This window comes from Amblyraja radiata, chromosome 22 (genome assembly GCF_010909765.2).
Source record: "Amblyraja radiata isolate CabotCenter1 chromosome 22, sAmbRad1.1.pri, whole genome shotgun sequence".
NCBI classification, from domain to species: Eukaryota; Metazoa; Chordata; class Chondrichthyes; order Rajiformes; family Rajidae; genus Amblyraja; species Amblyraja radiata.
This window is the reverse complement of record NC_045977.1, coordinates 39,231,322-39,243,377: the sequence shown is the minus strand read 5'-3', so window position 1 is coordinate 39,243,377 and position 12,056 is coordinate 39,231,322. Positions and strand designations below refer to the sequence as shown.

At 42.8% G+C, this 12,056-nt stretch overlaps 1 protein-coding gene across 1 annotated transcript in view; it reads left to right on the top strand.

Annotated features, from left to right (window-relative positions):
* Positions 1-9,117, top strand: part of ap5z1 (adaptor related protein complex 5 subunit zeta 1) — a 29,768-nt gene extending 20,651 nt beyond the window's left edge. Inside the window, exons 13-17 of the mRNA XM_033041127.1 lie at positions 52-163; positions 2,343-2,440; positions 3,007-3,139; positions 5,534-5,748; positions 7,105-9,117. Coding sequence (XP_032897018.1) covers positions 52-163; positions 2,343-2,440; positions 3,007-3,139; positions 5,534-5,748; positions 7,105-7,378 — 832 coding nt within the window. The 3' untranslated portion in view covers positions 7,379-9,117. The remainder of the gene's footprint in view (positions 1-51; positions 164-2,342; positions 2,441-3,006; positions 3,140-5,533; positions 5,749-7,104) is intronic.
* Positions 9,118-12,056: the final 2,939 nt, after the last annotated feature.

Below are 12,056 nucleotides of genomic sequence, written 5' to 3'. Positions count from 1 at the left end.
GACACATGGACATAAAACACTCGTGTCTCTTGGATACTTTTCCCTACACAGATTGAGCCAGCTTCACGAGGTTCTCTCGGACATGGCGAGGCGGCCGAGAGTCGTACAGTGTGCTCAGACGGTTCCCATCCTGTTGCAGGTTTACTTCAAAGTCGTCACTCAGGTACCAAAACATCGTTTCATCCATTGCCTTCGACACAGCAGTGCTGGCTCGAAGGGCCGAATGGCTTATTCCTGCACCTATTATCTATTGTTATTGCTCAGTTCACCCCGCTGCACTAACTCCAATTGAGAAAGTTATTTCAGTGAAACAGAGGCCACATCGGAAGCAATAGATGAGGTTTGAAAAGATGTGGGAATCTTTTTTTCTCGCCTGGAATGACGGCTGGGCGGATGTGAGGGAGGAGGTGAAGGGACATGTGTTACGTCTCCTGTGCTTGGGCAGGGGGAAGAGTTGGATGGGGAGGCGGAGGGTGACCCAAGGAGGTACTGAGAGAAAGGTCCCTGCTTAAAGCAAAAGGGGGTGAGGAGCAGAACATGTAACTAATGTTATTACAGTGGTGGGATCACATTGAAGGTGGCGGAAATGTTGGAGAATAATGTAGAACCTTGTGGGAAAACCTTCACCCGTATCTCCTCCGTTTCCCGCATTTCAGTTCTTGCCTCCCTCCCCAAATAGAACAGAGTTCCCCAGGTCCCCACCCGTCTCAGTCACAGAGTCACAGCATCATGCAGCACGGACACAGACCCTTCAGCCCATCAGTCTCTGCATCCAACACATCCTTCTCCAACACACCAGTCCCTTTCCATCACAGCTGACTTTAACTCACCTCTCAAATAGGTTTATCAAACTTGTGTTGCAGGAACGTGGCTAATAAATACCAGCCTTGTCAGGGCATGTAGAGGCAATGAATGAAAACAAATCCTGTAATGGCAGTGAGTCAGTGTTCTTGCCTCAAACCAAATCCATTCACCTCAAAACTAATTAATAAGCACCAGGCTAACACCACAATTTGATGTACAAACGTGCGCTCGTTATAGCGATGGATCTTGGCATAAACGCTCAGCGTTCTCCCCAGATGGTTGTTGAGAAAGGATGCTCAAATTTAAGTTGCATATTCAGCTAAACTTTGATTTAACACTGCAAGGCATAAACCTCTGACGTACATAAGCAGCTGGACAGTGAGCTGACCTTTCTTCAATCTTAATGTTATAATCCACAGCATTTCCTCCTCTCCTAATTGTTTTCTACTGAAGAACTGAGTTAACCTGGGCTAAGCATCTGTTTATGTTCCCTGCTTGGTTTTCATTAAGCCTCCGGCTTGTCAGCTTTAGTGTAACCTGGCAGCCAGATGCATGAGACGACACCTGGAGTATTGTGTGCAGTTTTGGTCCCCTAATTTGTGGAAGGACATTCTTGCTATTGAGGGAGTGCAGCGTAGGTTTACAAGGTTAATTCCCGGGATGGCGGGACTGTCATATGCTGAGAGAATGGAGCAGCTTGGCTTGTATACTCTGGAGTTTAGAAGGATGAGAGGGTATCTTATTGAAACATATAAGATTATTATGAGTATTATTGTTTAATACTCATAATATTATGAGTATTATTTAAGAATAAGGGGTAAGCCATTTAGAACGGAGACGAGGAAACACTTTTTCTCACAGAGAGTTGTGAGTGTGTGGAATTCTCTGCCTCAGAGGGCGGTGGAGGCCGGTTCTCTGGATACGTTCAAGAGAGAGCTAGATAGGGTTCTTAAAGATAGTGGAGTCAGGGGATATGGGGAGAAGGCAGGAACGGGGTACTGATTGGGGATGATCAGCCATGATCACATTGAATGGTGGTGCTGGCTCGAAGGGCCGAATGGCCTACTCCTGTTGTCTATTACCCTTCCTCTTGTCACTTGCTCTATGTTAACCCTACCTGTTGCTTCCGGCAACAGAGAGGTTTCTCTCCACTTTCCAACAACATAATTAACCATTGCTATGGAGTTCCGGAAAAGTTTGGTCTTCAAGATATGGTTAGGAAGTCTGGAGAAGGGTCCCAACCCAAAACATCATCCATCCCTTTTCTCCAGAGATGCAGCCTGACCCACTGAGTTACTCCAACACTTTGTGTCTATCTGTGATATAAACCAGCATCTGCAGCTCCTCGATTCTATTTCCCCTGATTAGGAACATTTTTGACTCATGCCGATAATTTATTGATGTTATTTTGTGTTCTGGGCAAACAAAATTGAGAGACAGAATCAAACTGTTGTCATCAATGCCTCGCCCATGTTCCTGCTTTCTCATTAATACATTGTAATGGCCGGGCATTTAGTGAACTTTCTCCCTGCTCTCAGTTTGCAGACGGACCACTGATTAGCCAGCTGGCTCTGGTCATTCTGGAGCGAAGCAGCCTTCTGTACGACATCCCTGACTTCAAGGCTGAAGTTCAACGGTGAGCAGGACCGCGGGCTGACGCTGGTCTGTGTGGTGGTTGGGATTTAGAATGCTTCAAAATAAAATAAAACTACCGATGGTGGATATCTAAAACAAAGGCATAAAATGGCAGTAAAAAGCCAGCAGTTCACCTTTGTGAACAGCTGGAGCCTGTGTGCTGAAAGCCCCCTCCGTGATCCCTTTACGTAGAGTTCCAGGATTTTGACCTGTGGGTTTGCAGGTTAATTGGCTTCTGTAAATTGCTCCTAATGTGTAGGGAGTGGATGAGAAAGTGGGATAACATAGAACTTGTGTGAATGGGTGATCGATGGTCAGCGTGGTCTGTTCCCTTACTGTGTTTTCCTGTGACTGTATGACTAAATAATGAGCAGGCGTTAAGTATTTGGGTTCTCAAATGACTTGCATTAAAATACTGCACAATAAACATGTGACTTAGCAAGTGTGACATTTGGGAGTGTCATGATCCGTCAGGTAAGGTTTCATTACATCGTGATTCATTATCACGTCTACAGGTATAACTGGGCTATTGTTTATTTTTCTCTCTCTCTCTCTCCTTTTCCACAGGGTATTCAGTTCCCAGTTGATGGTGCTTTGTAAACGGCACCCAGCTCTCATTGTGGAACAGTCCAAAGAGCTGCTGGACTTCTGTGGAACAGTCAGCAATATCAAAAATAAAGAGGGCTTCTTCATTCATGTGGTAAGGAACTACAGGGGGCAAAATCACTCATTGACCAGTTCTGACCAGAGCATAGACACAAAAAGCTGGAGTAACTCAGCAGGTCGGAGAGCATCTCTGGAGAAAAGGACTAGGTGACGTTTAGGGTCATGGCCCTTCTTCAGAGTCGACCTGAAACGTCACCTATTCCTTTTCCCCAGAGATGCTATCTGGCTGGCTGAGTAAAAGCCCTGTCCCACGGTACGAGTTCATTCCAAGAGCTCTCCCGAGTTTGCCCTGATTCGAACTCGGAGATTTACGGTAATGGCCACTCGTCAGTACTCGGGGCTCTCGTGGACATTTTGCAACATGTTGAAAAATCTTCACGAGTCTTCCCGTGTTTACCTGCCGTTAGCGAGTCTTGCCGAGTACCTGCTGTTAGCGTTACGAGCCGCTAAGAGACGTCCCCGAGCTCCGACGTACCCGCTACGTTCATTCTCCATGCTTACCACGAGTTTGATTTATTTTAAACTCGGGAGAGCTCTTGGAATGGACTTGTACCGTGGGACAGGGCTATTACTCCAGCTTTTTGTGTCTATCTTTGGTTTTAACCAGCATCTGCAGTTCCTTCCTGCACATCTGACCAGAGCATGTCATAATGTAAAACTAGAGCATGTTAGGATGAGCAGTGCCTTTAATGTCCTCTGGGCTGCAATGTCTCCTCAGCACATCCTCCCAGTCTACAGCTGATCTTCACAAACTAGAACAAACACACAAAGTGCTGGAGTAACTCAGCAGGTCAGGCTGTAGAACATGGACAGGTGAGGGAAGAGCAGAGCTAAATATTCACGTCAGTGACTTCCCAACAAGCAGCTGTGTTGGTGCCAATTGAGTAAGCTCAACATAGATTCACAGAGCTGTACAGCATGGAAACAGGCCCTTCAGCCCACCTTGTTTGTGCCGACTAAGTTGGAATACGGGGCTAGTCCTACTTTACTTTAGACTTTAGAGATACAGAACAGAGTGCAGAAACAGACCATTCGGCCCACCGAGTTCGTGCCAACCAGTGATCACCCCGTACACTAGTTAGAAACATAGAAATTAGGTGCAGGAGTAGGCCATTCGGCCCTTCGAGCCTGCACCGCCATTCAATATGATCATGGCTGATCATCCAACTCAGTATCCCGTACCTGCCTTCTCTCCATACCCCCTGATCCCCTTAGCCACAAGGGCCACATCTAACTCCCTCTTAAATATAGCCAATGAACTGGCCTCGACTACCCTCTGTGGCAGAGAGTTCCAGAGATTCACCACTCTCTGTGTGAAAAAAGTTCTTCTCATCTCGGTTTTAAAGGATTTCCCCCTTATCCTTAAGCTGTGACCCCTTGTCCTGGACTTCCCCAACATCGGGAGCAATCTTCCTGCATCTAGCCTGTCCAACCCCTTAAGAATTTTGTAAGTTTCTATAAGATCCCCTCTCAATCTCCTAAATTCTAGAGAGTATAAACCAAGTCTATCCAGTCTTTCTTCATAAGACAGTCCTGACATCCCAGGAATCAGTCTGGTGAACCTTCTCTGCACTCCCAACCTTCTCTGCACTGTAGTTCTATCCTACACTCCAGGGATAATTTTACCAAAGCCAATTAACCTACTTGCCTGTCTTTAATGTGTGGGAGGAAACCGGAGCACCTGGAGAAAACCCACACAATCACAAACTCCATACGGACAGCGTCGTAGCCGGGATTAAACCCGGTTCCTGCCGCTGTAAGACAGCAACTCTACCGCTGCACCGCTGTGCTGTCCAAATTTTGCCTAAATTTGACTCCTAGCCCTCAACCCGTCATACCTAGATATCTGTCCAAATGTTTTCCTTAAATCCATAATTGTATCACTCACTGAAAGTAAGCATGCAGGTACAGCAGGCAGTGAAGAAAGCTAATGGCATGTTGGCCTTCATAACAAGAGGAGTTGAGTATAGGAGCAAAGAGGTCCTTCTGCAGTTGTACAGGGCACTAGTGAGACCACATCTGGAGTATTGTGTGCAGTTTTGGTCTCCAAATTTGATGGACATTCTTGCTATTGAGGGATTGCAGCGTAGGTTCACAAGGTTAATTTTTTACCCAGAGAGTTGTGAATCTGTGGAATTCTCTGCCGAAGGTGGTGGAGGCCAATTCTCTGGATGCTTTCAAGAGAGAGTTAGTTAGGGCTCTTAAAGATAGCGGAGTCAGGGGATATGGGGAGAAGGCAGGAACTGGGCACTGAATGATCAACCATGATCACAGTGATTAAGCTGGCTTGAAGGGCCGAATGGTCTACTCCTGCACCTATTGTCTATTGTCTACTCCTATAGCTTTCTCTAGCAGCTCATTCCCGGTACAGACTACCCTCTGAGTGAATATGTTTCCCCTGAGATCTCTCTTGGTTTTGTACTTTTAGGTCTGGGCCATAGGAGAGTACCTGTCCTTGTCTTATGACAGGCGCTGCACGGTTGAACAGATCACCAAGTTCTTTGAAGCCCTGGAAGCCGTGCTGTTTGAGATGATTCAGCTGCGATCCTCCACGGGCATCTTCAAGTTCTCACCTCGGGTTATCACTGTTCTCATGACAACGCTGGCAAAATTAGCATCTCGAAGCCAAGACCTGATCCCCAGGTACACTCTCCGGTTCTTGTCGAGAGCAGAAAGAATGGGGTGGTGGGAGTTATTCTCCAAGTTAGAATGATTTATTCAGCAATGCACAGCTATTTTGATGGTTACATTATGTTTTAAATAAGAAGAAAGTGTTTGCACTGGCAGCTGAAGCAATAACCAAAGAGAGAGAGAAAGTCCTGGAGTTACTCGGTGGGTCGGGCAGCATCTCTAGGGAACATGGGGTTGTTTCGGGTCGGGACCCTTCTTCCGACTGTATAAGACAGCAGCTGCAGTTCCTTGTATCTCCTGGTAAAGGCTGCAGACGTAAACAAATAGAGGGGAGGTGAAGGGTCTCGACCCGAAACGTCACCCATTCCGTCTCTCCAGAGATGCTGCCTGCCCCACTGAGTTACTCCAGCTTTGTGTCTCATCTAGAGGGGGGGGAGGGGGGATGAGATTTATTTGTGCAACAGGTTGTTATGATGTGGAATATGCTGCAGGTGAGCGGTGTGGAGCAGTGATTTTCAAAAATGGATCAGAATAATACTTGAAGGGAAAATGTTCCAGATTCTGGGAAAATAAGCAGAGAAACAGAACACAAGAAACTACAGATGCTGGAATCATGGGGAAAAACACAAAGTGCTGGAGGAACTCAGCACCTCAGGCAGCATCTGTGGAAGGAATGGACAGATGCCATTTCAGTAGCAAACCCCTGATGTCAATTTTAGGTTAATAGCTCAGATATCTCAAGTGGAGTCATATTCTGAACCTTTCTTTAGATTTATAAATGTAAACATATCCATTTCATCCCTTTTGAATGTTATAAATGAATTATGTTTCTGTATGGCCATGTCCAGTAATGCCTCAACTAACTGGCCACAGTTCATTTTAATTGGTTATTCCCCATTACAATTTACCATAACACAAACAAACAAAGGCATGAAAATAACTTCAGTAACATAACTTCATAATGGATTTATTGAAGGAAGGTTTAATTTGCTGATACACATCTTGTTTTGGAGTTGATGGATGTCTTTACCAGTTCGTCACAGAGATGCACTTAAAGTTTTTTTTTGAAGGAAAAGGTAGACAAAAAAAGCTGGAGAAACTCAGCGGGACAGGCAGCATCTATGGAGTGAAGGAATAGGTGACGTTTTGGGTTGAGACCCTTCTTCAGAATGATGTTCGGGGGTGGGGGGAAGAAAGGAAGAGGCGGAGACAGTCGGCTGTGGGAGAGCTGGGATGGGGAAGGAGGGATGGGTGAGCTGGGAAGGAAAATGTTGGTTTGTGACGATTTTGTGATGAAACCATTTGTTTTTGTTCAATAAGCTGAGGGAAAAAAATCTTCACTCACCCAGGGGTTTACTTTCTCTCCAGGGTCTCCCTGTTCCTGTCCAAGATGCGTCCATTTGTCCGGAGCGCTTTGATTTCCTCCTTGTACAGCGAGGATGATATTCAGGAAATCCTGGCCCGTGCCAATGAACTCAACAACCTGCTGAAAGCTCCAAATGTAGCACAGCTCATACTGGGACCCTCTGCAGACATTGCCAGCCCACGGTGGTACAAAGATACAAACGCTTCACTGCCCCTTACCATGCAGACTATTAGCAAGGTGCTGCAGAGAAGTCCAGGACCCGGATTCCCTGCATAGGACATTTGGACATTTATACCGAAGATAAACACAAAATGCTGGATTAACTCAGTGCGACAGTCTGAAGAAGAGTCTTGACCCGAAACATCACCCATTCCTTCTATCCAAAGATGCTGCCTGTCCCACTCAGTTACTCCAGCAATTTGTGTCTATCTTTGGCCATTATTAACGTGTGTGTGTGTGTTTCCTTTCCAAGTAAGTCAATTGTTTACATGGTCTTTGAGTTCTTCAAAAAGTCTAGTAACAGGGATGCCAACTTTTCAAAGTTGTGGAGTGAAAGGCTGTGTGTGTGTTAAACAAGTTGACCTGCCCTTTGTTTCTGTCTGGTTCACAATTGTTCTTTTTAAATTGTGAAAGATTTCCATTTGACATTTAAAATATATATTTTTTAAATTGTGTCAGAATCGTAATTGGATGTTCCGAATTTAAAAAGCACGTATCATAAATATAGATTTAGGTCACCCATTTATGTTTTCAAATCTATTCATCCTGCAGTTTCTTTTATTAAATATAAGAGAGCCAAAAATAGCTAGATGAACACATCCCACATCTCGAAGGAACACTGGAAATTGCTGCCATTTGCAGTCTCAGTTTAATCACCCTCAATTAGTTGGTGTGTATTCAAGAAACATTATACACATAAGCATGTGATTGATGCAATTTGTCTGTGCGTACAAAATGAGAATTTAATTATATATTTCTGTGCAATCAATGGTTAATTACTATTACAGCCTGAGAGAATTGCAAGATAATTGAGAAATAAACAATTTCTGTTAGACTTTCATAATTTGAGTTAGTGTCAGTGAACCCTTCAGATGGCTGTATTCTTGGTGAACTCATGAAGTCTGCTCTAACAAGGTTACTTTTTCTTCTCTGCAATTAGACCCAGCATTTAAAAAGGGCACTAGTGTTGCTCCTGTAAGTGCAGATTATTGATGCATGGCCATCCACTTTTATACCGTTTGTATTTTTCAGTGAGGTTACATATTGTTAATTTGTACCATACACCTGTTCCTTTATTATAAATGATTACTCCTTAAACATGATCACTTTAATTCACAGGCTAAATGTGAAGTGCTTATGAAGGATATCATTTGAGTCAACCTGCAAAATCAGGCATCAAAAATCACATCAGTATCAAGACCACGTACATTCCATATCTTGGTCTTGTTGCTTTATGGAAGGGAATTATACTTAACAGCCAAATTACAATTTGTTTCCTTGTTTGAAATGCTTTCACTCTACAGTCATTAGAGGGCTTCTGACCTGCAGGTTTGTGCAGAGTCTTCTCACAAGGTTGATTTTCTCTTTTCTATCAACACTGCCACCCCCACCAAACCCATTTGTCATGCCTTTGGTTACAAGTGCATACGTTTCCTTGGGAACCTCACCTGTATGTTTAGGTCTGAATTCTGATGAAGTTTCAATGGTCAACTTGTCAGCAGGAACAGGCGGAAGAACGTGCATACCATCCTGTACTGATTGCACTCTTACCAGCCAAGGTCAGTATAATGTTTACAAGAGTAGGAATATTGATTTCTACTTTACATCCTTAAGGGGAGCTGAGACCTACTGCATTGCCTCTGCACTCCCAGATCTTGGTCATGAATGGTAACTGAGTACTGACTAGAGTCCTCTGATCTTTTTCATCCTGCAATAGCTCTGTGGGTAACTACATAGCGATGATCACACTGAATAAAAGTAATACTTATTATGAATAAAAGATGCTGATGAATCCATGAAAAGTAGTTTTTATTTTGCATATAATTTTTCAGAAATGTATACATTTATAGCTTATATTTGAAATATATTCTGAACATTCCTATGTCATTAAGTTACAAAATATATTATTTGAACAATACATATATTAACATTTAATAATGGAGGTATAATTAGTATCATAATACTGACAAACCTTGAAATGCAAAAAGCTATTGAAAGTGTAGTGGGTGTGTTTTAAAACAGTTTTGATAAGCTCTTCACAAATTCAAAACTCAATGAGATCAGTCTTGTTAACAACCTACTCATTGCCTGAGAGTTTTAATTTTGATAAGTTATCAGTCTGTCAACTATCCAGCTTTGGAATGAGATTGGTGATCAAAAATGTAAATTGCATCCTTGTTGAATTTAACTTATAGCACTTGATTTTCTGCAGAACATGCCGTCTTTGGATGAATTGTTCGTGAGATTAAATATAAAATAGTAATGTGATTTAAAACTAATTCTGTAGAATTACAGTTATATATTCACATTAACACTAATGTCCCTTTGTTCTTTTACATTTAGCTGTCATCGACACCTGCTGTCTAACTTCAATGTTGACACAAAAAACTGCAGACGCTGATATATATCAAAGATAGACACAAACTGCTGGAGTAACTCAGCGGGTCGGGCAGCATCCCTGGAGGAAAAGTATAGATGACGTTTCTGGTCAGCAACCATTTGAAGAAGGGTCCTGACCCAAAACACCACCTAGCCTATTCCTCCAGAGATGCTGCCTAACCTGCTGAGTTACTCCAGCATTTTGAGTCTACTTCAGGCTCATTATCTGATTGAAACATCTTTAATTTTTTTTTGAGAGGAAAGAGGGTAATTGCATATTTTATTTTAAGTGACAGTGTCTACGGGGCAATGTTCTAAAAATAACTCTAAATTAAATCTCTGCTTCCTGTATTAACTTTAAGCAGCTATCTGTCTTGTGTTCGTTAACTTTAAGCAGCTTTGTCTTGTGTTTGACCATCTGAACACAGAGCAATGGGTGTGGAATTTATTTATAAGAATATTCAAAGCCTAGATCACCACCGCGTCAGCATAATAGTTCTAAACTAAGTACAAAACATTAAAAGTTGAAGTCAAAAGTTAAAAAAGATCTTTAAGAATAAGACAAGATGATTGTTTAACATGGTCTGTGTTCCTGCCCACAAAAGTCATATTCCCAATGGGATGTGGGTCACCTAATGTTTCTGTTTGGCCAAAGCCCCCAACATCTTATGCAATTCTCAAATTTCTGGCAATATTTTAAGAAGCAGTTTCTTGGACAGAGCTTATCCAAGAACAGATGTGCAGAGAGTTACCAAACTGCAAGATATCTCTCAAACCTCATGTAAAATGAATTGCAGTACAACTACTGGTACTTTGTGGGCAAACTGACGAACATTGTCATAGGGGCAACACAATGGCACAGTAGATAGAACTACTGCCTCACAGCACCAGAGACAAGGTTCTATCTTGACTCAACACCTGTCTGTGCAGAGTTTGCATGTTCTCCCAGTAACTGCGTGGGTTTCCTCTGGTTTCTCCCCATATCCCAAAGATGTGTGGGTTTGTAGGTTAATTGGCTTCTGTAAATTGCCCCTCGTGTATTGGGAGTAGATGAGAAAGTGGCATTACATAGAATTATGTTTGTTGGTCAGTGTGGGCTGAAGGGCCTGTTTCCATGTTGTATCTGTAAACTAACACACCTAGAGCCAACTAATATCAGTGAACTGAATAGCCATCTAATTGTTTTGATTCTGTTAAAGGTGGGCTGACCTGATGATTTGGCAACAAGAGCGATCAAGAGAGAGTTGCTCTTAGGGCTAAAGGAATCAAGGGATATGGGGGAAAAGCAGGAACGGGATACTGATTTTTAGATGATCAGCCACGATCATATTGAATGGCGGACTGCTGCACCTATTTTTCCATGTTTCTATGTTTACTCAGCTCCAGCACACAGCACCTCTCTGACTGCACTCATGTCCTGAGAATTAATCTCAGTCTTCTAATTTCTCTTATTTGCTTTAGACAGACATAGATGTTGACCATTTGGCCCATCCAGTAGGTGCCAGCTGTCAGAACAATCTCATCAAATGAAGGGCAAAGGTTTGAATTCCAGAAGCAAAGAGTCTCTAACAGTGTCCCTCAAAACTTGTGCTGCCAAATCTCAATTGTACCTGCTGAAATTTACATAGAAAAGCCATTGACCTGAGAAGTAAACTCTCAGTCCATCGATGCAGCCTGGTCTGCTGGATATTTTCAGCATCTTCTCTTTAACACTGCTGATATTTTGTTTTGACAGGGAGAAACATTGCAAGTACTCTTTAAAATGAATGCATGTGTTACCTCTGCACATCTTACATATGGTAAAGTATCACTTTATATAGGTTTCTTAACACATCTATCCTACTTCAACTGTTGTGGCAGTAGGGTTTATTCTAGTTGAAGCCCCACACTAACAGATTTAGGGCTGAGGGAAGAGAGATTGAATTTGATTTAAAACAGTAACATAAATCTTGTAATTATCTACATTTATTTAAGTAAAATGCATTTTAAAATTACTATTGTCAGGTGCCATAAATTGGCATTATGTTAATTTATAAGAATTTTAATTCTATCGTATACCAGTAAAGGGCCTGTCCCACTTTCACGACCTTTTTTACGCATGGACATTTTTCATCAGGCTAGAAAAAAAGCCCCGACCTACTTGATGCCACGAGTACCTACAACTAGAATCACGGCCTGCTACGACCTAACTATGACTTCCTACGACCTTGTGACGACCATGCTGCGAGTACGAGTCAAGGGCAAACCCGTCAGAGGTCGTGAAAGTGGGACAGGCCCTTAAATGTACAATTGACTTTATTTTTTACAAAACATGTAGTCTAATGTTGGAGCAACCATTAAATGTGGTATAGACTTG